Source organism: Peromyscus maniculatus, chromosome 19 (genome assembly GCF_049852395.1).
Source record: "Peromyscus maniculatus bairdii isolate BWxNUB_F1_BW_parent chromosome 19, HU_Pman_BW_mat_3.1, whole genome shotgun sequence".
NCBI lineage: Eukaryota > Metazoa > Chordata > Mammalia > Rodentia > Cricetidae > Peromyscus > Peromyscus maniculatus.
This window is the reverse complement of record NC_134870.1, coordinates 54,169,233-54,196,702: the sequence shown is the minus strand read 5'-3', so window position 1 is coordinate 54,196,702 and position 27,470 is coordinate 54,169,233. Positions and strand designations below refer to the sequence as shown.

Genomic DNA, 27,470 nt, shown 5'->3' with positions numbered 1-27,470 from the left:
CCTCTCTGGATTCTATTCAGAGAAATCAGTACCATACATGTAAGATGTAATACCATACATGTAGGATGTGATGCTAAATTCACAGATGAGCTGTTTCTATGTGAAGACAATCTTCTTGAAGTTGTATTAGTTCCGTAAACACTTCCAACATCACTAATGTTGTGAACACTGCAGATCTGCACTGCGCGGCCTTTCCTAGCTTCAGGCATGTCTTACATCTGTGAAAGGGGTGAGTGCAATGTGTAGTTCACACACACCCCAATTAGGATAGTTCCAACTCATAGACTTTAAACTAAGGGATTCTACCATGGCCAGTTTTCTATCTTTCCTTCTTGGAAACTAGCTTACGATACAGCTTCTCAAAGCCAAGTCCCGAGACTAAATTGAACCTCCTTGGCTTTCACGTCACATATTGTGTGTCATTGAAGAAGGTGTTTCCAGTGCACAGAAGGTGTCTCTGGTGCACAGAGTGCCCTTACTAAAGTTCACTGAATTGTAGTGTGAAAATGCACACAACAGAGGAGATGACTGGTATAGGACACTGAGTCCTCAAAGGAAAGAGTTGGATTAATAAACGAAGAGATGAAAGTCATCTGCCTCATTAGGGTGTGAAGGGCAAAAACATTTTTATTCCAGAATTAATAATAAGAAGCCAATAGCTCAGAGTGTTAATCTCACAACCCCCCCCTCTCTCTCTCTCTCTCTTTCACACACACACACACACACACACACACACACACACACACACACACACACGCGCGCAAGCGCGCGCGCGGATGAATGGACACAAGGACACAAAGACAACTAAAGAAAAAAAAAGAAAGAAAGAAAACGTAAAGAGGTTAAAATGAACTTTTTCTGGAGACAGATGTGTAAAATGGTTTGATGTCAGAAACTAGAAGGAAGACTTCCCAAAATCATCCACATCTCTCTGGTGTCCCAGATAAAAGCTTGTCCTCTGGACATGAAAGACTTTATGAGGTCGGTAAAGAAGGACAAGCATTATAAGCTCTGCAGCCTGAAACTTCAGGGAATGTCTCCCTGGAGTGGGCTTTTCCAGCTGAAAGTGACATTGGCTTTTCTGGAGACTGATCCAGCTGCTGTGTGTAGCCGAGGTCAGTTCCTTCAGTGCTGAGCCCTGTGATCACATGATTAAGAGCTGCGCACAGAACAGTGAGCAAGCCTGAAGAACAGATTCCCTAGAGAAACACTGGGCATTTTCCTTGAGAGAGATTTTCTTTTTCTTTTTTGGTTTTTTTGAGACAGGGTTTCTCTGTGTTGTTTGGTGCCTCTCCTGGATCTCGCTCTGTAGACCAGGCAGGCCTTGAACTCACAGAGATCCTCCTAGCTCTGCCTCCCGAGTGCTGAGATTAAAGGCATGCACCACCACCACCACCACCACCACCACCACCACCACCACCACCACCACCCAGCGAGAAAGATTTTCTTAAATGTACAAACTGGCAGGCGGCAGAATCACCCCCCATGTTTAGCATCTTTTCCGCAGCCCTTCACTGAGTGGACCCCTGCAAGAGCACATGCTGAACCCTGATTTTTTCCGAGGATGAACTTACAATGCAGGTGACCACACCCAAGCTGAAAAAAATCTCTTCTTAGAAGGTTTTTTGTTTTGCCTTAAATTTTTCCTGTGTGACTACTCCTGATATGAACCATTCACAGAAACCACCCTAATATTCCAAATATCCTGTAAAGAGGGCCCAATTGTTTCCATCCCACAGGTTAACAGATTGAAGCTAAGGAAGCAGGCCCAGTACTTTGCCAAGCCATGTAGATAGAGTCTCTTCCCAATGGGGATTCTGCTCCAGGCTTCCTGTCTCCTGAACCCCAGGCTTTTGGCATTCTCCTTGATCATATTCTCAAAAAATGGTATGATAAAGATAAAAACGAGAGAGCTGGAAAGATTACACAGTGTTTTTAAAACAACGTGCTCCAAACATTGTGCATTTAAAATATTTTCATTATGTGTGTCTCATGTGCACATGTTTTCCTGAATGTATAATGAAAGAAAACAGCCAGTGAAATTCGCAGAGGATTAAAAAGCTCCGGTACATGTCTCTTCTCTTTTCCTTTTTTGTTACCCATCCTAAGACATGAAGTTACATTGCTCCAGAGGCTACCTGGATGTGCCTCTGTCCTTCCTCATGAATTAAATCAGAGCATAGTAAACATGACTTGTGGTGCCCAGAGATCTAGTACTCTCAACTTTGCCTGGCCCAGAGCACTTATAAAGAAGTGTCAGAAGTCAGTGTAGAACCACTTCCAAGAGTTTCGTTCCAGCATCTTCTTCTGCTTCCTTCATTTACCTAGTGTCACCAGTATGTCCTAGCTGTGCAAACAGTTGGGGGACATCTTCACTGAAGACATTTTGTTATGTGGTCCTAATAGTGACTCTAGAATCAGCCTCATGACTAGGAGTGTCATTCCCCAAAGAGCGGGGATTATTAGAAAGTTGTCTCGTCAGTTCAGAGTCTATGCTGTCTTTAAAATGTAATCCAAGATCACAGTTCCATAGGATAAGTGACCAAAGTCTTTGTCCTAACACAGGTACCCTCCTACTAAATAGTGCAGGCCTGCAACAATTTCAGAGCGTCTACTGGTAACTGTGACACCAGACTGCTGCTGCACCCAGAGGCATCTCACACAGCCCTGGAAAACTGGTCCGCAGATGTTCTCAATGATGTGAATGCACAGTGTTGCTGTGGGAAGAAAAAAAAAGTGATTGTTGCAGTTTTAAAACTAAACTTCCCATAAACTGAGAAGATAAGATAACTAGCTTAAGGCAGGGGTAGGATGTCCACATAACCCCCATCCCAAGCCAAATTCCTACCCATCCCCAACCACACCCCCATCCCAGCCACACCCCCATCCCAGCCACACCCCCATCCCAGCCACACCCCCTTCCATCCACAGCCACTCCCCCATCCCAGCCACACCCTCATTCATCCACAGCCATGCCCCCATCCCCAGCCACAGATTAACCAAATTTCAGGAAAGCTAAATAATTTTTTGAGGTTCAACGATCCTGTTATATAACCAGGTTGAAATGTATGGAATAATTCCTACAAATGGAAAAGATGATTAGCATTTCCAGAATACATGTTTGTAAAATGCACTGTGTGTATTATCTACAATGTTTTTTTTTATATAACATTCACCTAAATAGAATTAAAGAGCTTTCCAGTTTTGTTGTTGTTGTTGTTGTTTTTGTTTTTTTTTGTTTTTTTTGTTTTTTGAGGCAATTAGGAAATTAGGCACATGGTCCATTCCCACAACCCTAAGTAAGGGAGGATTGTTTGGTCTGGTAGTTTTGAGGGCAGCCTGAGCAACATAACATTCCATCTCAAAAATACAGTGTGGGACAGAGTCCTCACGGGTGCCGTCTGCTATGAAGTAAGCTGTGGGACCCAGCGGCTGTCAGGGCGGTAAATCCCCACCTCCACTCCTGCATTCTGGCTCTGGCTCTGGCTCCTACAGGGTCTCCTGCAGCTTTCCGCCCACAGTTCACATCAATGGTCCACAGACGGGATGTGATGCAGATGTCGTAACCACTCCCAGAAGTGTGTGGCTCTCCTTGCACATGCTTTAGCAGCTGGTAGCATGAGATTAGCCAATGCCAAGGCTGACTAAGCGCATACATTATTTAATAACTTGAAAAGACTTCAGTAACCTGTGAATGACATGATTCCTGCAAGATGGTCTGAAACCTTACCAAATGAGCGTGATGTGGTTTGACCGGGGAGCCTATCTATCCTCTCCCCTACAAACCAGCCATCCCGTCCACTCAGATCAGTTGCTGAGCCTAGATTCCCAGTGAAAGCGCACTACTGGTTCCATTCTGGAATGCACTTGGCATTAGGCCGTCACTGCACCTGGCATACCCCGATGTGATAGTGGATGATATATAGCATGATATGTGATCTCTGACATCCTTATAACTCCTCTGTTCTCATCTCCTTTTTTTCCTTTCTACTTCAATTACTTTGAGCAGCATCAAGAAAAAATTACCAATCCACCAGAATGAGTAAGTCCCCCTGTGAAGCCATGAAATGCTTGCTCTACATGATGCCATTTCATGCTTCTACACCCTAAACTCTGATCATTTTCTCCTCCAGGAGAAAATGTCAAGTTTAGGTGTCAATAGCTCTCATTCCCGACCAATCACTAGAACCTGAATAAGAAAATCTAGCAAAACTGAGTGGACAGTTTGTTTTTAGAAAGAACTTCAAACAAACAAACAAACCAACAAAATGTGGCGGCGAGAAGCCAACGCCCACGGCGCAAGGTCTTTGTACACGTGCCCATTTGTCTTGGTTTGGCCTCCATTACTTACCCCTTGACTGCAGCCTCCTGGCACACTTTCCTCTTCTCACTCAGCTGCTCTCTGCCCACAGATTGGCCCACCCCGAAGGAAGCCTCCCAGACCTAGCCATTATGAATATGACCGCCAGCCTGGATAAGCCTGAGGGGCAGAAGTTGGTGGAGCCTGGGGAGGAGAGGCCAGAAGAATGTGCCAAGAAGGCAGAGAAGGGCGAGCCAGGAAAGGACAGTGATGAGTCTGAGGAGGAGGAAGATGAGGAAGAGGAATCGGAGGAGGAAGAAACTTCAGGTAACCAGCCCCTCTCATCAGCTGCCCTAACAGCACAAATGACAAGAGAGTCTTGCTTCGAAGGACCTGTCTGTGATTCTGTCTAATAGACGTTGAAGGATAGTTTTGGTTGCTATAGTGATAATATTTATATTCCAATTACTGCAACCGAAAGGGAAGAGAGCAGATAGTTGGCTAACAGCCCATGATGATAGACAGACAGTCCATGAGGAGACCCAGAGGGGTGTGTTCTGGTCTCTGCTGCTTGTGGGAACCTCTCACAGGGCCTGTCCTACTGTAGGCCCCTGCACAGAACCACTGACAATTCCTGATGTCAGCTTCAAAGACTCGATCTTGGGAAAGGCATTCTGAGGCTCATGAAAGAGAGTGGTAATTATGAATACATTGCTAGTTCTGGTCCAGCATTTAGGAGTGTGAGAACTAGAGGTGGTGTGCAATTGCATGGTTGTCTTTTTAGGCTAGTGCCCTGCAGTGTTTTGGACAGCACTGACTTAAGGGCTCCATCTTTAGCCAGTAGATGTCTCTTCCCCAGCTTTCTTCCCAGAACTGTAATAACCAGGAATGAGTGGGGTAGAATGGCCATGGTTGTTGAAAAACGTTATCTGACAGAGGATGCGAAAGGCAGAGAGTTTGGTCCCTGTCATAATGCTCAGAAATGGGGAGAGTGCAGCCTCCGGAGCAGAAGGGAGATGCTGTACATGTCTTAGCTGGGTCTCTACTGTACAAAAGCAGAAAATCAAAATGCCATAAGGAGGAAAATTACTCTTAAAGACATGCCCTGCGTCCTTGTTAACTTCTCCAAGTCATCTCAGAAGACCCAAGGCAAGGACCAGATGCCTTTTCCACATCTGGATTGCAGTCCCCCCCCCTCCCCCCCGACTGTGAGGCAGGGGACAATTCTGCCAGAGAAGTAGTTAAGGCTAGGATTTCATTGTACTACTTTAATGAGGACTTTGGACTTGACTAAAAGGGTCCTATCAAAATCCCTCCACACCCTTACTGTTATGTTGTACAAGCCTCTGGTTTGTTTATTTCTCTTGACTGCCTGAGTCATAAGCATTTTTCAATGTTACTAAAGCCTTAGTGAATGTTCAGAGTCAAGGACAGTCACATTACAGCTACCTCTGACAGGTTGACACAATCCAGAACTGAAATGTGAAAAGACAAAACCGTCCTGTGTGGCTTTCAGTGGGGTTGACCAGTACAGGGCTAGATTGGTGTGAGCCCCTCAGATAGAAAATATGCAATGATTTACTTGATTAAGAAGATGATTAGAAGGACTGGGGAAATGACTCAGATGTTTAGAGCACTGGCTGCTCTTCCAGAGATCCTGAGTTCAATTCCCAGCAACCACAAAGTGGCTCACAACCATCTAAAATGAGAATCAGTGCCCTCTTCTGGCCTGCAGGCAGACATGCAGGCAGAACACTGTATACATAATAAATACATAAATCTTAAGAAAAAAAAGAGGATGATTAGAATGAAGTTTACCACACTTTATGAAACCATACTGATTCTGAGAACAAACTGTCTCCACCCACAGCTGACCTGATAGGCATGCTTATTAAAGGAGATTGAAGAGCCTTAACCATTTATTTATCACTTGTGCTTGATGAAAAAGATGTTATTTATAGAGAGCTCAGGTCATTTAACACAGTCTTAAAAGTAAATCAAGACAAATCTTTGTACTGGTTTAATTATAAGGCTATTATAGTAACATGGCCCCTTGTATTCAACTTACATGCATAATCAGCAGCATGGCATGGGGAGGTGGGGTCTTGGGTACTTCCTCTCCAGGTTCATAGCATTCATCCACTAACCATTGGGCAGCTTCTCATTCCATCCTGAGAGTTACAAGATATGCACTGGTTAATAATACAAACGGTGATCATGCTCCGGGCTGTATTTACTGCCTTGCAGATCTAAGGAACAAGTGGCTCCTGGTGATTGACCGCCTCACTGTGCTCTTCCTAAAATTCTTGGAGTATTTTCACAAGTTGCAGGTGTTTATGTGGTGGATCTTGGAGCTGCACATCATCAAAATCGTCTCATCGTACATTATCTGGGTTACTGTGAAAGAGGCAAGTGTTCTTTTGCTGTACTACCAGACTGAACAGAGTGTGGAAGGTCCTCATTTCCTCTGTCCAAGCTCCCATGGCATTCATGTTATAATGCCCCTGGCATTCAGGGATCAAGACATATACGAATGTATAGGCTTTGTTATACCGAGCACCCAAGCTTAATGGAGTGAGCAGAGAAGGGAAAGAGAAAGGGGGAGAAAGCCCTATGGCTTAGTTTCCACTTAGCTTGGCCATATAGCAAAGGCTGCTTTCTGAAGTGTGTGCCATGAGCTGGTTTTCTGCACCATACGGGACTATATCTCCCAAAGTTCTCTTTGAGGAAAGGAGTAAGATTCCAGTTTCTGTTGCCAAGGAGTAGACCCGAGTTCCAAAACATAATGAAGCCTTTACTAGAGTTCATTTCACTTGCTGGCTCTATAAGGTATGACATTGACAGTACACTTGATTTATACTTCTGTCTTACTTCTTGGGAAAGAAAGGGATCATCATTCTGTCAACAGCTCCTTCATGTTCGCTGTGGAGAAACGACCTTTCCTTCAATTTATTCATCAAATAGTTTTTGAATACTTCTACACATGACATCATCCAAGGATGAGTCATTTTTCGCAGACCTCTAATTTTCCTGGATGGCTTTTCTCAGATGGTTACAATTCAGAATCTTTACCCTTAAACCCAGGTCAAAAACCTACTGCCTAAAACTTATTTAAAGAGTTCAACCACGACACTCCAAGCAAAGCTGCTTGGCACATAAGACCAACGGAGGATGGGCTTTGTGCAGAGGACATTATGGTATCAAATTCTTGCCCCCTGTCCCTGGATAATCAGAATCTTGTTACACACAGGGATGAGCAGTGTTTCTCTGGAAATTTCGCTTCATCTGGCTTGTTTGCAGACCAAATATTTTATTTTTTTATTATTATTGATTTTTATATATTTTTCTTAATTAGCATACAAAAAAGCAAGTTTCCTTATGGCATTTTCATACATATTTTGACAGCTCTCCCAAACCCCATTTCTCCTCATATGTCCCTGGCCTCCATTCCCATTGTACCATTCTCTCCCAGTATTATCCCTTCTATGTTCATGTCGCACATACTCTAGTCCCTCCTCAACCCCTCCTTAAAGCTCCTTTTTTCCTATCTCACTGGTCTCCTTCTAGTTTGCTGCCCTCTAACTACACTCGCTGGCACGTACACACATATGTAACATGGATTCATTTTAGGGGAACACTCCGTTAGACTCTTGTGCTCAAGGAGATGGCGAGTTCACAGCCTCCTTAGACCATGATGCTGCAGGAGAACAGGAGTTTGGAGTGAGGTGCATGGTACTTGCGCCAACTTGGTGTTGAAAGAAGTAGCTCAACATGATGAACCCGTTTCCCTATTTGTGAGATTATAACAATAAAAATATCTTCCCTGGAAAGACTCCTCACCCCTGTCCTCCTTCGCCAGGCACTGGTGACCATGTCCTGTGATGCACATCTTGCCCTCTCTCCTGGCCCTTCCCCTTCTCTGTCTCTTCCCTGTGTCCCCCTTTGGCTGTAGGCCCTGTATACAACCTACTCTGCCTATCCCCCACCTGGAGGGTAAATGTATATGCTCCTGAAGCCCAGTGACTGCCCATCTACATCCACAAATGATGAGCATTGATCTGTTTGCAACCAACTACTTTCGTTGATGGGTAGTACATAACCTCACTCCTTGTGTGCCCCCAAAGAACTCCTGCCAGTGAGCCCTAGAACTCAACTCATTGCCCACATCATCGCTCCCTTTAGATAACTAAGAGATACGCAGCTTTTCACTCAGCTTTGTTGCAACTTGACATTCTTCCCAGGGTGTGAATGGGATCATATCAGACCTCTCTACCTAAAATGTTGTCATGGATATCTCTTATTCTTATACTCACATGGAGTAAGAACCTCAAAATGTGGCCCAGACCACTTTAGGAGTGCCATTCCTGGCCTGTCTGGGAGATTCGGGGTTCAAAACACATATGCGTCTTATTAGATCGCTTGCTTCTCCGGGAATGCAGCCCATGTTTCCCTCATCTATAAGGCCTTGTGCCTGCAATTCCCCTGCTCACCTCACGCCTGTTTAGATACTTCTGTTCTCAGCTCAGATTGCTGGCAGCGGAGCCATCTTTCTCCCCAGGAGTTAGGCTAAGACAAGAGCCCCCTTCACCGCACGGCTCACCCAGGCAGCATGCTTGTTGTATGGCTTTGTCGGGGACATTTATGCACTGAGTGTTTTCTACACGCTCCCTGAGGGCAATGTTCCTGTCCTCAGGACTTTTGTTACCTTGAACCTGGTTAGGAATCAAGACTTACTATCTTTGCCTACTGCTTAGAAAATGAAAAGTTCTGTGCAAAATACGTGTACTGCTTTTATACCAAGAGCCTTATAAATTGTAAGAAAAGAAATATGAGGCTTACTTTGTAGTAAATACCTTTAATACAATTTGCTTTGTAACATTCAAATTGACCCTACCTTTGGCTAAGGGAGAAGAGTCAATTCATAGGTAAAAGCATTTTGATAAAACACCACATTCAGTTTGTGTCCAAGAACTTTCTGGGTTACTGAATGCTCCTGTGAACAGCATCTCTTTCTTCCTTAGTTAATTTAGGGCAGCATCTTTTTGTACCTTACCATTGCAGCACCACGTTCTCAGAGACAGCCTTTGCCTTCAGTAGTGATAATCAGGTAAGGAGAAGAGTAGCAAGCAACACACTGTGTACATGCTGTTTATCACTGTTCACGTTTTCTCATTTTTCATTTTTTTAAAGCCAGAGCTGGGTGCCTGGTGCATAGTCAGTGTTATAGTGAGCACATGCTGTAATTTTCATCCACAAGTATTGGAAGTATTAGTAGCCCTGCGAGAATATCAAAATTAATATGTTTCATGGCTGAATAAGACAATGGTGCTTCTGTATTCTTCAAGAAACCGTGAGCTATGGAGACTGGCTAGACCCGGGGACATCTGTCTGCTTGATAAGTACATGTGCAGCCCATAGCTGACAGTCAAGATGAACTCATCGGCCTTGCCCTTAACTCAGCACATTATTGGTATTTCAAATCTCCACAGTGATACTTCACCCATTCAGACTTCCCAAAATAACTTCGTGTCATGTCTCATACTTTCTCCACTTAACCTACCATGGTCAAACTAGTTGGCCACCAAGTCAAGCTAATTTTACTTCCTACTCCAATCCAGTACAGGTATTTTTTAGCCGATCACAGAACCACATGCTTCCGTGCAACCATGGAATCCCTAACTCCACACTTCTGCAGCTCCCGTAGGTCTGGGCTCTGGCCTCTAGCCTAGCCCTTACATTTTACCCCCGCCCCCTTACTTCTGTGGTACTTATCTCAATATGTTGCAAATCTTCCCTTAAAACCCTCTGACTTAAGGCTCATTTCCAGCAGAGTGAGTTCATGTGCTATTTCATGGTTCAAAAGGGACAAGTCAAAGCTTGACTTGCAGCTTACTCCATCCTTGATTTGCTGCATCTCCATCCTCATCTCTGACTAGCCCTAAAATTTCCCGTTGTCCAATGGCCTAGCCTCACCATGCTCTCTCATGCCTTCATCCTTTGCTTCTGTATCCTTGACCTTGAGTGTGCTTTGCATCTTCACAGCCTGTGTTAGATTTTTGTCAATCCCCTCTTTGGGCTGAGGACCCTTCAGGATGCTTTTTAGGAGCCCAGACACATCTATAACTTAGCTGCTATTATATTATATTGATGCTACCCGATTGTATGTCTGTCTGCCTTATGAGATAGAGAATCTTCAGGACCGCAGCACCTCTATATGCTTGGAATGCCTAGCACCTAAGACAGTGCCCTTATACATAAAGACTCGGCCAACTTTTGCTGAACTGGAATCACATTGTCCTGTCTTGTGAATGTCGTACCATGCCATGTATCTTTGTCCCCATTTCTGATTTTGTGTTTTCAGGTGTCTCTGTTCAACTATGTATTTTTGATTTCTTGGGCATTTGCTCTGCCATATGCCAAACTCCGCCGCGTGGCTTCTAGTGTCTGCACTGTCTGGACATGTGTGATCATCGTCTGCAAAATGTTGTACCAGCTGCAAACCATTAAGCCTGAGAACTTTTCTGTCAACTGCTCCTTGGTGAGCCTCAAAGTCGGGGGTCCTTCCTCAGTGACCTTAAGAGGATCAGGGGAGATATTTGGGGGAGTCTGCACACCAAGAGCATTCTGTTCAGCTTAAGTCACCTCACCCACATTAGATCTGTTCTGGCCCCTTAATGGACCTAAAACTGCTCTTAACGTGAGACTCCTCCCCACTTGAAATGGGTCCTCACCTCCCTACCCCACAGAGCTCCCTCTGATCAAAGCTGAAGGGGAGCACTCCGAACACCATCAATCTCACAAGCTGTTGTCACCCCACTTTCTCTTCTTTTTAGCCCAATGAAAATCAAACCAACATACCCCTGAATGAGTTGAACAAGTCTCTTCTCTACAGTGCCCCTGTTGATCCCACCGAGTGGGTCGGCCTGAGGAAGTCCTCCCCTTTGCTCGTCTACCTGAGGGTAAGGCTTTGTTGTGCCTCATCTGGGCCTCAGCACAGCTATAGTTTGTAATCTTCCACCATGAGATGCTTATTAGCCCCTCCAATGGTAACTTGGTCTTCTTAGGTGACATCTAAAATGACTAGATATTACAATCAGTATTATATTGTGCTGAAGAGAAATTGACTTAGCAGCCTGACCTTGGTTCACTAAAATACACCAATAACTTCACTAGCTCCTCATGTAACTGTTAAAGTGTAAACAGAAGGGAGTCCAAAGGATATTGTTAAATGTTTGAAAAAGGAAAATTTGTAACACTGTTCACAGTGTTACCTTTTCTGGACACAAAGAAAAACACTAAATAAAAATCTATCAGATTGTCAATAGTGAATATTTCTGAGAAGAAGGCATAACAACAATTATTAAGAAATATTTGTTATTAATTTTTATTTCTTGAATGTTTAATAAAGAATACATATTTATAATATAAAATAATACAGCATATTTTGATTGAAAATAACCATAGAGACTTAGTGAAAACAAAACCATTTAGATTCTTGTTCATTCTTATACATTTTACTTTGGTGAATAATTCAAGCAACCTTAATCATTGTCCTAATTGCTGACAAGACACTTAACGATGAAATCTTTGCACTCAGCTCCTGAGAGTTTTCAATGTACTAAACATACCTTTCTGTAATTTCTAGGTCTTCTATAATAGTTACTGTCCAAGCAGCTGTCAAAAAAAAATGATATTTGGAAAGTCTGAGAGATGGTCTCTGCCGCCCGTCTCCATATGTCAACTCTCTTGTCCTGACTATTGTTAGGATTAGGACTTTTCCATCATGAGCTTGCTTCTCAGGTGTTAAGTTCACTATCTAACTGGCATGCTGTCTCCCAGCTCAGTGACTTTCCCAGATATCCTTGTGCTACTTTGCATTTAAGGGTTGCAAACAACAAAAGACAGCCCTCTAGGCTCTGGGTGCTGCCCCCTTGGCATGTGGCATGTACTTACCAAGAAAGTAGAAAAAGCAACCGCAGTCTTATACCCAGGCAGGCTGGATTCTGTTGCCACAGCAGTTAGCCCCATCTCCACAATGAAGGCCGATCCTCAGCAAATAAGACAGATAAATAGACTCAATACTACATTGAGTACAGGTGAGATCTAATATAACATTGCTTTTTAGACATCTAGAATTAAATACAGTGATTTACTATAGTTGCTCAGAAGTACCAAATCACAAGGCCCTTAGGATACATAGATGTGCTTTTTTGCTTTCTGTTTGTAGAATAACCTCCTGATGTTGGCAATTTTGGCCTTTGAAGTCACCATTTATCGCCATCAGGAGTACTATCGAGGCCGAAACAACCTGACCGCTCCAGTGTCCAAGACTATCTTTCATGATATCACAAGGTTACATCTAGATGATGGACTTATCAATTGTGCCAAATATTTTATAAACTACTTCTTCTACAAGTTTGGCCTAGAGGTGAGTTTTCTTATTCGTGTGTTTGATTTCTTCTCATGAAAATTTAAATAGTTTCTTTGGGCTGGTTGGTCACTGAAGGTTCGTTACATGTCCCCATTCACAATTCACAAAGCCACTGAAGCTGATTGGTCAGCTTAGCTTAAGTTGGAGTTTTCAAAGGCCAGGAGCCAGTACCCTACTCCATAGCAGTGTGCATGGTCCCTAGGTGTCCCGAGCCATCTAAACACATCTGTACTATCATCTCAATTTCTTATTAAGAATAGAATAGAGTTTTGTTCTTGGTGTGCATTTTGAACATGTAAAGTGTGAGGGGAACTCTTGTGGCCTGAAATGGTGATGACAGGATAGTAATAAAGTGAGTGGAATAGTGAAATTCTATTAATAGTAATCTATAACGGAATTCATGGAACGAATTTGCAATGGTGATATTTTCACGAGGACATCATAGCTGTCACCCTTGCCCCTGTTGAAGCAGGTACTAGGAAAGGCACAGTCAGGTGTCTCAGCAGTAACCATACAGCATTTCTATTTTTATGATAAAAGACACTCAACAGTGTCCTCAGGGACCTGTGCAGATAGACTGAGAAGTACTGGTCTCTGATGTCACTTTCCTTTCTGATAAACCCAATCTTTCTTATCTCTTAACCGTCCTTATACAGACCTGTTTCCTAATGTCAGTGAATGTAATTGGACAGCGAATGGATTTCTATGCCATGGTTCATGCCTGTTGGCTGATTGGTGTCTTGTATCGACGCAGAAGAAAAGCCATCGCTGAGGTCTGGCCCAAGTACTGCTGTTTCCTGGCTTGTATCATCACCTTCCAGTACTTCGTCTGCATTGGCATCCCGCCTGCCCCCTGCAGAGGTGAGCACTCTGCCTAGAGAATCTGCTGTTAGCACAGCCATCGCCAGTGGCCGACTGAGAAGGCGGAGATGCACCAGGGAATTGATTGTGCCTGTTCATCCCTGCCCCTTGCAGATTACCCATGGAGATTCAAGGGTGCCAACTTCAATGATAACATCATCAAGTGGCTGTACTTCCCAGATTTCATTGTGCGCCCCAACCCTGTGTTTCTTGTCTGTAAGTCTTTCGGCTGTGGGACCATAGGATGTAGGTATCTGGGCTTATATTTGTTCATTTTTATTCATGTGTTAGACGTCGCCTTTAGTTCCTCCACTGAACTTCCTAAGTGGGTGGTGCTTGTCTCGTGTACTAATATGTTAAGTCACCAATAGCTTCTACTTGCTCACTTCCATTTGCAAAGTGAATAAATCAACCCTGAAGTAATTCATTCTCTTCCCAACACCTCTCCCTTTCAAAGACAGACTAGAGAGGGAGCTTTACAAGCTGACTCCATTTCCAGCCACCATGGCAGGAAGACCAAAATGAGAGACAGGGCTGTGGCAGCAATGGGGACCCCACAGGTGACAGTCACAGGAGAGCGCTGCATGCAAGGCCTTCCAGGACAACCGGAAACGGAGGGTTGGAGCAGTAGTTCCAAAACACTAAGGAGTTGCAGTGCTTTGGAGAATTCCACAGTGACTGCCCTACTGTAGAAGATCCAGTGTGGATTTTTTTAACAACAAGGAAGCCACCTCTGCCTTGGGAGCAGCCCAGAGACCTGACAAGGAGGTTTGTTCTGGACAGCTCAAGGCCAGGTCCATGTTCTTTTATGAGCTGTCTATTTCCTTTGCCACCTGCTCTTGATTATCCTCAGTGTGAGCTCTGAGAAAAGTCTGGTTACTAATGCAGAGGGACTGCTGAGAGTCAAGAACAGAAATGCCTATATCTAGCTCTTGTGAAAGGATGAGCCAGTGTTCCTGTGGCTTCCTCAGCACTGGTAAGTGTGGTGATATTGTGTTCCCCAAAATATTGTGTACCCTAATAAACTTATCTGGGGTCAGAGAACAGAACAGCCACTAGATATAGAGGCTACAAAATGGTGGCACTCACACGCCTTTAATCCTAGCATTCCAGAGGCAGAGATCCGTCTGGATCTCTGTGAGTTCTAAGCCACACTGGAAACAGCCAGGCGTGGTAACAAGAGCCTTTAATCCCAGGAAGTAATGGCAGGAAGCAGAAAGGTATTTAAGGCATGAGGACCAGGAACTAGGTTGGTTCAGCTTTTAGGCTTTTGAGCAGCACAGTTCAGCTGAGATTCATTTGGATGAGGACACAGAGGCTTCCAGTCTGAGGAAACGAGATCAGCTGAGGAATTGGCAAGGTGAGGAAGCTGTGGCTTGTTCTGCTTCTCTGATCTTCCAGCATTCACCCCAATATCTGGCTCCAGGTTTGTTTTTATTAATAAGACCTTTTAAGATCTGTGCTACAGGTAGGTGAAAACGCACCACGCCCCAAGACTCATGGAGGCAGGCACCTAGCATTTTGACATGACAGCATCCAGATGCCACCATTGCCAGCCCTCCAGACGTCATGCTCCCTCTGCTGTCTCCCTGCTGGCATCAGGAAATAATGGGGGCTTGGTCCCAACCTTAGACGCTAGTATGCTTTCTGGGGACCCAGCCCACTTAGGACTTAAGATTCACACATGCATTGTGGTGACTGTGTGTGGCCTTTTAGAACCTGAGGAGTGGCTGCTTCTGTCTTGCCAGATGACTTCATGCTGCTCCTGTGTGCCTCCTTGCAACGACAGATCTTTGAGGATGAAAACAAGGCAGCGGTGCGCATCATGGCCGGGGACAATGTGGAGATTTGCATGAACCTCGATGCAGCCTCATTCAGCCAGCATAACCCTGTACCGGATTTCATTCATTGCAGGTAACGGCAGCCTCGCCTCTTTGTGGGTGAGCTTTGTGTGCAATGTCTTTCAGATGGCCCCTTGACTGTGGTTTTGTCAGAGTAGCACTAGGGAAGCAGATCAACCACCGAGTTGCAGCCTTGCGTCCCTCTTGTCCCTGCAGAATGCCTTGTATGGACCCAGTCTCTTTTTCAACAGAAACTGCCTTAGGCCGACCAAACCAGCAGGCAGCTCTCCAGCGAGAACACTCTCCAGTCCTCATCTGCCTTCTCTCCTCCTCCTTCTCTATCCATCTTCTTACCCCTCTCCCTCCTTTATTCTCTCCATCTTCTTGACCCCTCATCTGCCCTCTCTCTCCCCACCTCTCTTATTTACTACTTCTCTCTTTTTATCTCCAGTCTCTCTCATCCCTGCTGGCCTTCCTCATCCTTGCCCCTCCTCAGCACCTCCTCATCTCTTGTCTTTATCACCCCTGTCCCTCCTAATGGACCCCCCTCCTTATCCCCGCCCCTGCTCACCGCCCCTCCTCATTTTTATCTTCATCACCTCTCACCCTGTCCCTTGACCCCCCCACCCTGTCTTTCCCCTTCCTCACCTGTGTGTTCAGGAGCCTAAAGAGTGCAGTCCCCCGAGCTGGCCTGTGTGGGTCTGTCCTTATGTCCTGTCTCCCTGAGCCCTGTGTGGGTTCCCGTTACAGCTCTCTGTCTGCCCCCCTCCTCCTCCTTCCCAGTCAGGTGACACTCAGCCTTGCCTTCCTTAGCTTCTCCTTGGGAGCTTTGACATAAGCCCAGCTCAGTCTCTGGTGGTGCATTCTTTCTGTATCTTGGGTTTTCCAGACTTGGTTTCATCCAGAGGCCTGCCTGGTGTCAGGCTCTCCAGCTGTCCTCATCCTGGACAGCCTTGTAGACTCACCCAGCCATGGTGTAGCAACCTAACAGCGGTGCTGTGGGATCTGGCTAGGCCTGGCCCTCCAGCCTCTGGGGCTCATGGGTTAGCGTCTGCCCTCTCCCATTGCTGGGAAGATGTGGGCAGAGGCAGACAAGCTGCACAGAGAGAGTACACAGGGCACCTGTGCGGGGCATCCCAACTTCCGGCTCCAGAGAACAGTGACATGCCATCACCAACTCCCTGGCACTGTCATTTTAAGAACCTGTCTTGTCTGCTTTTCTAAAGTGCAAGCATAAAGGGGCAAAGGCCCTTCTAACTGAGTTCTGTTTTCATTTTTGTTCACGTTTCCCACTTGCATAGTCCTGAGTCTGTATAGTACATGCATAACTTAACTAGCTTCCATTAACTAGTCGTTTTGGGCACCAGACTCCATTCCAAATGCTTTACTAATATTGAGCCGTACCAAAGAGTGACATGTCCAGCCACCTCTGGAGGGGCACAAACTGTCACATTCTACCGTATCTGTAAGAAACCAGCAGATTTGCTCATCTCAAGCATGGCTCTCCTGCTTTCTTTAGAAAATTAAAGAAGGGTTATAATTATAATTGCAGAAAAAAATATAGTATTTTTTTCTGTTTTACTCTTAAAAGCAATACATTAAGACACATCTTGTTTCCCAGTACTTCTGGCAAGGCCAAGGACAGAGCATGCTTTATGGAGATTGTTTATTAACCTCCTGCAGAATTGCAGCCCATTGAACAAAGAGCGAATCCAGAATTTCTTCTCTGAGCTTTTTCCTAAAACCCAAAAGGAAAAGCTTCCGGAGCAAGCCCTCAGAGGAGCTGTGGTCAGGCAGGGGTGAGCACTGGCAGCTGCTGTACCACTTCCTGCCTGCAGAATGACCAGGCTCTGGGAGCTGCCACAGCTACTCATTATTGTAGAAAAAATTTGGGCCCCATACTTCAGTCTCACTTTTCATCGCTAAAGCCACTGCGGATGGACAATGCCCCAAAGAGCCCTGCATCGACCCAGCAACATCCAGAGAACATGAGAATTATTCTTCCATCTATGAGGAAGAGTTGTTTTTACTTCTAGTGAAATCTTTGTATGTAGCATGTATCTTTTGCAATGTGATAATATAAATTTCTACTTCCTTGAAAGTAACCCATTGCTAACTTTCTTGCTTGGCAGGAGGCACCTATATCTTGGAGTGTTATTTTGCCATATAATTATTCATGCCACCCATAGAAAGACAAAGAGAATTTTAAATATTCAAGTAGTAGGCATAAAATGTTCTTTTCGTGGGGAAGGGAGTTTTCCAGACAGGGTTTCTCTGTTTAACAGTCCTGGCTGTCCTAGAACTCACTATGTAGACCAGGCTGGCCTCAAACTCCCAGATATTCACCTGCCTCTGTCTCTTGAGTGCTGGGGTTAAAGGCATGCACTACCACCATCACCCAGCCTGGAAAATGTTCTTATTTTGTGAGAAATTAGCCACAAATGAGATGATGATAAGCATACTTATACATGGTGTTTTCTCAACTTACCTATTTGTCTAATACTGCTTATGTAGGGTTTCCTACATGGCAGGCAGTGGTATGCACAGACCTCAACACACATTTTTGCAAAATGCTTTGGTGGATAGTCCAATGTTGAATATGAGGTTTCCTCCTGTTAAGGAGGAGTTCTTGATTTTCTTTGCATCACAATTACCTTTGTATTGCTTGGGGTGTGTTTTCCAGATCTTACTTGGACATGTCCAAAGTGATCATCTTCAGCTACCTCTTCTGGTTTGTCCTCACCATCATCTTCATCACAGGAACAACCAGAATCAGCATATTTTGCATGGGTTACTTGGTGGCCTGTTTCTATTTCCTGCTCTTTGGGGGTGATTTGCTGCTGAAACCCATCAAGAGCATCCTACGCTACTGGGACTGGCTGATTGCATACAACGTGTTTGTGATTACCATGAAAAATATACTGTCAGTAAGTGACTCCCGCTACATAACACACTTGTGGTTTCAGTGTAAGAATAAATAGTCCACTCAGTGTTTCTCTAAAAGCCTTGGCCTCTCACGTGACTCTTGAAAAGGCCAGGCAAGACACTGCCAGTTCAGGTTTCAGTGCCTGCTTGCCACTCCTGATTTTGCCGTGTTACGCAGAATCTTTTCCATTCCTTTCTCCCATTTCAGTGTCACACGATGAAAGGTGATGCATACAATAAATAAAATCTAAAATGGTTTACTACTTAAAATCTCATCCTTCCCCAGGAACAAGCTTCCATCTCTCATAGTGTTACTGTGAAGTAGCCCTTTTTATGACTGAGTTGGGGTCACTAGATGTCTTATCATGTTCATCAAAAAGGAACTCTCTTGCCTAGAAAGAATTGTGGAATGTGAGATGAATTGAGATGTTCCCTGTCACGTGAGAAATAAGGTAGAAAGGGTGTTTAGATGAAGAAACATTTTATGTGCCCCAAAGATGTGAGAGAAAATTCAGCATTAGGTTATTTCTGAGTGTAGACATCCAGATGAGAACGTGGTGGAAACCATGTGGGGTGAGTGAATAGTGTATACTGCTTGCTGAGGTCAGGTGTAACTTATACTCTAATGTTACAGATAATTCATACCACACAGAGAGAACGCTAACATTGCACCCATTAATTAGGCTACCACTGGAGTCATTTAGTGCTGTAGGGAATTTAATCAACAGCTGTAATAAGCTGGAGGAATTAATGCCTCTCCACTAGGCTGTAGCTAATGAGCCTTGTGCCTGCTTCTCCTGGCTGTGACTGGTCATGCATTAGTGAGACAGTGCTATAACAGTCCCTGCTTCTTCTCTTCCTACCTTCTTATGGAGGAACTCACAAGGCATTCACATGTCCAACTACTGGGTTGTTTCTTTTAACAGATTTTTTTCATGTGGGTCAATATGTTTAGAGGTCTAGGAAAGTGTGTATAGCCATAAATAGCTGAATTATTTATTTTTTGCATAACCTATTGAAGGATTAGTTTTCTTATTGACAATAAACTGACTTTATTTTAGCATTTTAGCTTCCTAACACAAATTTTCATGGGGTGTGATGTTGGGAATAGTGGCAGGGGTGTGAGACAGGACAGCAGCATGCTGGCTCACTCTGAAGGTGATCTCATGGGGAGAAATCTTAATAGGCTGATCCTGGAAAATGCATGGCTACAAAGTCTTCTTTACCCATATAGCCATCCACACCTGTATCCATCCATCTACACCCATCTGTTCAGCTTAGTACATCTACCCATCCATCTGTCCATCCATCCATCTATCTACTCACCCATCATTGATCAGACAGTTTATCCATTCATATCTGTATCCATCCATCCATCCATCCATCCATCCATCCATCCATCCATCCATTCATCTGTCCACCAGTCTATTCATTCTACAAATGTACATTGTAGACTAGATCTTTGCTAAGCAGTTTTACATTTTAAAGATCCAGATTTCAGCAGGACTCAGATATTACCCTTGAGGTAACGTTCTGAATGATCATATTCAGTAAAGGAAAATAGCCTTTATTATAAATAACAATGCAATCATTGGTAACAATGGTTACAATGTTGAGGGGGGTGAACAGAAAATGGTTGTCTACCATCTTTCTTAGAAAACTTAGGAAGAACTTTCGGGAGGCAAACAAACACACAAACAAAACAAAACAAACAGATTGAAAGTTTCTAGAGACTAAGCAGAGGTCAGTTCCTGCTCAGACGAAAAGAAGACAAAAAATTTCTGGCATGGGATTAGAGCTTAGGTTGAAATATTTCTGGTCAGGGCTGCAGACCCCAAGCTGAATAACTACTCTTTGGGGAATGATGCTCTTTGAGTATCCTGGGCCATGTGCACAGCTTCCCCAATAGCATTTATGTGCTGATCTGTAGTGGTTACTGTTTATTTACACTTCCTAGCTCGGAGTTGGAACTCAGTGTAAGAAATTTGTTACTATGAAAGGACTACATGCCAATCAACAGAAAAGACTTCTTTATTCAGAGGATTGATCAGACAGGTTTCAAAGCACATAGACCTCTTGATTTCTCTTAAGGATTTTTTCAGAACTTCTATGAACTCCAAAACCTTCAGATGCTCAGCTGCCTTGTATTGCACAGTGTTTGTGTAGAGCCCATCCTCTTGTGTGTTTTACATCTTCTCTAGATAACTTATAAATACATACTACAAGTACCTGATACACAAATGATTGCCCTCCTACACTGTTTAGGGGATAGTGACAGTGAAAAGTGTGTCTAGATTTGATACAGGTCCTCCCCCACACCAAATATCCTCTCTCCATGGTTGGTTAAATCCAAGGATGTTGGATGGACCTGTGAGGGTGAGGGCCATGTATCATCTGTACTGGCCCTAAGAACTCTACTCTTCTTCAGTTTATATCTGGAGTGGCCTTCTGGGGATCAGTATATGTTTGAGTCATGTGACCTCTGAGAAAATACCCCTACCCAATTCAAAGCCCTTGTCTTTGTGCATACCCAAAGGGTCATGTCCTATAGTACTCCAGTTTTCTTTGTGAAGAACAGTGCTTCCAAGTGCAGAAGCATCACACTAGAGACCCTTTCCATTCCCGCTGAGAGGAATTCCCCCTGAACTACCATTGTTCTCTGTGTAGCTAATAATTCCTATATGCATTAGATGTGGAGACTGGTGTTTTAGACACCACAGGCCCCTTACGGAATCATTGGCATTGGTTCTAGTGAATTCTTGCACATTGGGGTTGGTAGACATCAGACCTGTTTTCTGGATTCAGAGCCTGAGGTTTGCCTTCCTCCTTTCATTTTCAGATAGGAGCCTGTGGATACATCGGTGCATTAGTGAGAAACAGCTGCTGGTTGATCCAAGCGTTCAGCCTGGCCTGCACGGTGAAAGGCTATAAAATGCGTAAGTATGAGAGGACCCTTTGGGAGAAGAAATGTGGAAAAGGAAGAGCAGCTATGTTGTTCTGACTTAAAACCTAAAGGGAAACACACACACACACACACACACACACACACACACACACACACACACACAAATGAGATAAAGGTAGGAGTCAATGCCACCCTGAGATGGAGAAACTATGAAGCTATACTGTTTGATGCATTACTTATCACAGAAGGTGCTCCCCAACACCCTGCCACAGTGGTGCAGTACAGGTGCCTCCACGCACTTTTTCCAATGGGATTCAAAACAATTCCAGCCACCTTCTCAGGGTCGCAGTTGCTCCATTTAGAATGGTCAGTCCTCAGGGTACCTCAGACTTCCAGACCTTCTCTCTTCAAGGTGCTGGGGTTTGGGGGGCTTCCGGTTCAGAAAACCAACTGGGAAGAGTCCTGGGCTATCTGGGATGATCTTCCCCACAGAGACAATGGGAAATGCTATTTCTGCCATCTGCCTCTAGCTCAGAATCACAAGTCTTATCACCTATGTGCTTCCATGATGCTCAAAAGGCTACTTAAATCCAATGCACTCATTGGCTGTGGTTTCTAATTCAGGCTGTACTTAGCAGAGGATTGAGCTATTATCTGGAAATTGCTACTTGGTATAAATGTGCTGCCGTGCCCTGCTAGTAGAATAGCCTGTGTTCATGGTCAAGCCAGTGGACCCTGCTAGGACTTTTCTATATTAGAGCATTTCATCTACCATTGAGCCATTGTTTCTCCATAGTCCTTGTTGGGGAGTCCTTGAAGAAAGAATGTTCAGAGTTTCCCTGTGCCTCACAGTTTCAGCAGCTCACTGGGGCCCCTTCATGCTGTTACCAGACTGGAGGCATAAAGTTTTGCTTGTGAAGGGCTCAGCTCATAAATCAGTCAGCCCATTGGAATTCCACTCTTGTGCCTGTGGGATTTCCCAAGCCTGGCTCTGTAGACTTCATACAACAGTGATGCAAACAGGTATTCATTTCCCCTGCTTTAATGCCACAGCTGAAGATGACTCCAAATGCAAGCTGCCCAGTGGGGAGGCGGGGATCATCTGGGACAGCATCTGCTTTGCCTTCCTCCTACTTCAGAGAAGAGTCTTCATGAGTTATTATTTCCTGCATGTTGTGGCTGACATCAAAGCTTCCCAGATCCTGGCATCCAGGTGGGTCAGACTACTTTCACCAACAACTGACCTGTAATAATGCTCAATATTTTCTGACATTGCTCAGAGAACCCAAAAGAAATTTTAAGGTTACTTTTAGAAAAATCATTCCCCCAAAGCCCCTGACACGCATCCTTTTACATCTGAGATAGAGTTTTAACAAGAAACTCTGTCACCATGACATACACAATGGGCAAATGGTCTGAGTAGATGTATCAGAAGAGAAAACATATGAGTGGGGATTGGGATGTAACTCAATGGTAGAGCACATTTGACCTTCCACATTGCAAAAAGGGGGGGGGGAGGGTGCAAAGAAAGAATATACACCAATGTCCTAAAAGTATCTGAACTAGCAATTAATATCACAATTCATCAACAAAATGCAAATGAGAATATTACAGTTTGGCATCATTCCACTCCTATGAGAATGCCCACAATTGAAAAACCAAAAACTCAGTGCAAGTGAGGATGTGGTAAGAAGGAACCCTTACACACTTATTAGTGAGGATGTACATTAATATAGCCATTCTGAGAGCAGTATAGTAATTCCCCCAGAAAGCTCAGATGCTGACCATGGGACCTAACACCTCTCTCTTCCTCTACCCCACCCTGCCTTACTCCTCCCTCCTTTTACTTTCTTCCACACCTCCCTTGATTTTCTTCTCTGGACAACTTCACATCGCCACATTTTTCTCCTTGGACTCCATCCTTCCTCAGTTTTTGCCCTTCTCTTTAGATTTAGAAAAGACTATGATGAGTACTGGCCACTGACAGGCATGCCACTGCATGGAAGGGGCAGTTGCTGAGTATGCATGCGTTTGTCTGAAGCAGCAAGCCTTGCTCAGATAGCACAGGATCCATCATGCTCACTATCTGGGAACATTAGGTTAATGTCCCATAGGAAATTGCCAACTTCTGTCTTTGAACTTGAGGTTCATACATACACACATAGGTAATTATGACACCAATTTCTCTAGATTTTGTCTCCTCCCCCTGCCAGGAAGTTCATTTCTATGAATGTGATCCCAGGCTTTGTCACCTAGGTTGGAGTCACATAGAGAAAGGACACGGTGGGGCCCTACCTTAAATTCAAGGAGCCTTGTAGAGTGTTCTACCCTCATTATATAGATGAACAGTGACTTTGTTTAGCTTTAAATATTAATCCTGCAATTTATGAGTATAGTTACTATTTACTGACCAGGACATCATTTTCAGAAATGGCAGAATGGGATATAATTGTCTTAGACTTTGGGGGCTGCCATGACAAAAGCAAGGTATGGCAGAGATTGCACATACCATAAATACATCCCTCACCATTCTGGAAGCTGGAAGACAAGGGTTGAGATGCCATGAAATTGCATGTCTAGTGAGAAACTGTAGCCAGGGTAGAAAGGATAAGAGCCTTCCTGGGCCTTATCTAAGGCATTCATCCTGTTCTTAACTTAGTCATCTTGCAAGACCCTACTTCCCAGTGCTTGACTTGGGCATAAGAGTTTGAACATGATACAGTTATTCAGACAATAGTGAATATGGTATAGGAAACATTGGGGAGGCCATGAGAGCCAAGGGTCTATTAGCAATTTCATGCATGAGTTGGGCTGCCTTCCATTCCAAGAAGCGATCTAAAGAATGAACAGAGGGTTAGGGAAAGAAAGAAGGGTAGGGAAACAGCCCCAATGACATCACTATAGAAGATTTCTATTTGACCCTGCCTGGGCAGTGGTGACTGGGTGTACAGAGGAAAACATGGGGTGAGCCTGACGCCTTTGTCATTTGTGCGTTTAGTGCATTTGTCAGTTTGCAGTCAGAATGCCTGTGGGTGGAGAGATGCCCAGTGAGTTAAGTGCTTGCTGCACAAGCATGAGAACCTGAGTCCAGATCCACAGCATCCATCTAAAAATGCCGGTGTGGCATTGTGCACCTGTAACCCTGGCCCTGGAGGTTGGAGAAAGGCAGAACTCCATCCATTGCTGTCCATCCAATCTAGCCAAAATGACAGATTCACATTAGTGAGAGACCCTGTCTCAATGAGAAAATAAATGTGAAGGATCTAGAGAAACGAGGGCCTAATAATTAAAAGCTTATACTGCTCTTACAGAGGACCCAAGTTCAATTCCCTGTACTCATGTCAATTGACTCACAACTGCCTATAAATCTAGAGGGATCTGGCATCTCTGTCCCTTCATAGACAACTATATTCACAGACATGCATAAAAGCCACATATAATTACATTCAAATAAATATTTTAAAGAAATAATGGGGGCTGGAGAGATGGTTCAGAGGTTAAGAGCACGGACTGCTCTTCCAGAGGTCCTGAGTTCAATTCCCAGCACCCACATGGTGGCTCACAACCATCTGTAATGAGATCTGGTGCCCTCTTCTGGCCTGCAGTCATACATGCTGTATACATAATAAATAAATAAACATTAAAAAAAGAAAGAAATAATGTGGAAGCATGATTAGGGAAAATATCCAAATATCAATATCAATCTTTGGCCTCCACATGCACCCACATGGGCAAGTGCATCTGCACAAATATATGCGTGCAGCACACACATGCAGAGAGAGAGAGGAAGGAGAGAGGGGGAGGGAGAGAACACTTGTAGCAATAGAAATGTGAAAAATGCATAAATTCCTCAGGCTTCAGGCAAGGCAAGGAAGGAACCTCAATGCTGCAGAACAATTCTTTTCTACACTATGAATATGTATTACTCTTATTGGTTAATAAAAAGTTGACAGGCTGATAGCTGACCAGGAAGTTAGACAGGAAAGCCAAACTGAGAATGATGGGAAGAGGGAGGGCAGAGTTGGGAAGTCAAGAGAGACACTAGCCAGCTGCTGAACAAGCAAGATGTGTCAAAAAAAAAATGAGGTAACAAGTCATGAGTCATTTGGCAAAGCATAGATAGAAATATGGGGTAATGTAAGTGTAAGAGCTAGTAACAAGCCTGAGCTATTGGCTGAGCATTTATCATTCATATTCAGCCTCTGAGTCGGTTATTTGGGACTAGGCAATCTGGACAGGAAATGTCTGTTTATACCCCAAGCACAAAGCATGCCATTTACAAGAGGACTGTGTTCTTCTCCCTGTCATGCAAAATAATGATGATGATGATGATGATGATGATGATGACGACGACAACAACAACGACAGTAGAAGGATATGTGTGAGAAGATGAGCAACTTCTTGCATTGTGACTAATAGCCCGCTAGGACAGTGGTTCTCAACCTGTGGGTCACGACTCTTTGGGGTTTGAACAACTTTTTCATAGGAGTCGCCTAAGACTGTCTTGCATCAGATATTTACGATTCATAACAGTGGCAAATTTACACTTACAAAGCAGCAACAAAAATAATTTTATGGCCGGGAGTCACCATAACGTAATGAACTGTGCTAAATGATCCCAGCATTAGGAAGGCTGAGAACCACTGCTCTAGGACTCTAGAAGCTTGAAGCTAGCTCCTTTACTAGAAATGAAAGTCACTTGATAAATGTTGTGTGACACAGAGCTGAAGTCACTTAGTGTTTGAAAAAAAAAACATTTTCTTTCCACTGGCCTCCCAAAATGGCAGACAACCCACTTACTCCCAAGGGGCTATTCCTTCCTTGTTCAGGCACTCATAAGGGGCATCCAGAAAGAGTGGGTGACTTCAGCCAGGAAAACTCTGTCATCCCCAGAAAAGGGATGCCATGACCTCTGATCTGTAATGATCATTTTCAGGAAAAGGAGAACAGCTGCCTGAATACTGATTTGTTCTCTGTTCCCAATTTTATTTTAGAGGGGCCGAACTTTTCCAGGCTACAATTGTGAAAGCTGTAAAGGCAAGAATTGAGGAAGAGAAAAAGTCCATGGACCAGCTCAAGAGACAGTAAGGACTCTCTCTACTCTGGATCTCTGCCTTCTTCCCAGTTTGTATCAGTATAGTCAACCGAGTCTTCACTCTTATGAATTTCAGACTCCTGAAAAATGCATCCTTTTTCACAGTGAGGGGGATTTCTAAGGCCTGGTACTTGGCTGTATTTTGAGTGTTGATTACTCCATCAGGTCAGGCACTAACACTGCTTACTGAAGATGAAAGCAGTTTAACAGGATGGGAGCTCCAGGATGTGGGAAGGGCACCATCTTGAAAAGGAGCAGGGAGCTGCCCACAAATTCAGTTGTTTTGTGCAGAGTCCTGAGCTGGACGTTTAAGTTCTCTGAAGCTCCATTTGGTATCATTCGGTTAGGGCACAGAGTTGTCCCTCCCGAGCTTTTAGAAGGATTAATAAACTAGTGAAAGAAGCTTGGCTCGGAGCCAAGTACCAGGAGTAGGTTCACTGCATTTCTGGATCCAAGAAAGAAATATGGAGTCAGCTTCAGAAGCATCCTTTAAAACATGCTCTGGAGAATGAATGAGCTCTGACATGCAGGGTTCATAGTCACTAGAAGCAGCACTGGCTTGTCTAGCACTTCCCAATTTGACTCAATGCTTTTCCTACCACCCCATCCAGATGGGACAGGGACAGGCAGACAGGATGCGGGAGATTTAAGAATTCAATTGCAAAGAATTTTCTTGGAACGAAATTTCTAACAGTGAAACTTCTAAGGACTGTCACACAGCTGTATTTTAAGTATTAGTGTTTAGAATATAATAGCCATAGAATTTGAATCCTAGACACCTTTAGGGAAAGTGGAAGCCCTGTCCCACCCTCCCAGGAAAGTCCCCTAAATTTGGAAGAGCGGCTTCATTCCCTCATGATCTCAGTTCTTAATTTCCTTCCCTTAAAGGGTATTTCCATGTGTAAATTCGAGTATTCCATGGCATGAAGTGTTGGCACAAAGACCAAAGGTGTATATGCAAATTGCAGTGCACATGGTGTGCTGCAACTGTTGTTATTCTTCCTAGCTCAGACACAGGGAAGAACAAATTCAGGGCCACACTTGGAATGGGCTCCCACTCCCCTTAAGTGAGACCTGACACTTCCTATTTGGTTAAGAATGCAAAGCTGGGG

At 44.2% G+C, this 27,470-nt stretch overlaps 1 protein-coding gene across 7 annotated transcripts in view; it reads left to right on the top strand.

The window, feature by feature from the left end:
- Piezo2 (piezo type mechanosensitive ion channel component 2) overlaps positions 1 to 27,470 on the top strand; it is a 380,980-nt gene that overhangs the window by 295,754 nt on the left and 57,756 nt on the right. For all 7 annotated transcript variants that reach the window (XR_013046146.1, XM_076555357.1, XM_016003707.3 and 4 more), the window contains 12 exons: positions 4,413 to 4,627; positions 6,548 to 6,708; positions 10,662 to 10,838; positions 11,134 to 11,259; positions 12,528 to 12,728; positions 13,388 to 13,592; positions 13,707 to 13,808; positions 15,341 to 15,506; positions 18,117 to 18,360; positions 21,198 to 21,294; positions 22,317 to 22,476; positions 26,258 to 26,347. Coding sequence is in view for 6 of the 7 variants with exons in the window: in XM_076555357.1 (XP_076411472.1) it covers positions 4,413 to 4,627; positions 6,548 to 6,708; positions 10,662 to 10,838; positions 11,134 to 11,259; positions 12,528 to 12,728; positions 13,388 to 13,592; positions 13,707 to 13,808; positions 15,341 to 15,506; positions 18,117 to 18,360; positions 21,198 to 21,294; positions 22,317 to 22,476; positions 26,258 to 26,347 (1,944 nt within the window). In the remaining variant the exon portion in view is untranslated. The remainder of the gene's footprint in view (positions 1 to 4,412; positions 4,628 to 6,547; positions 6,709 to 10,661; positions 10,839 to 11,133; positions 11,260 to 12,527; positions 12,729 to 13,387; positions 13,593 to 13,706; positions 13,809 to 15,340; positions 15,507 to 18,116; positions 18,361 to 21,197; positions 21,295 to 22,316; positions 22,477 to 26,257; positions 26,348 to 27,470) is intronic.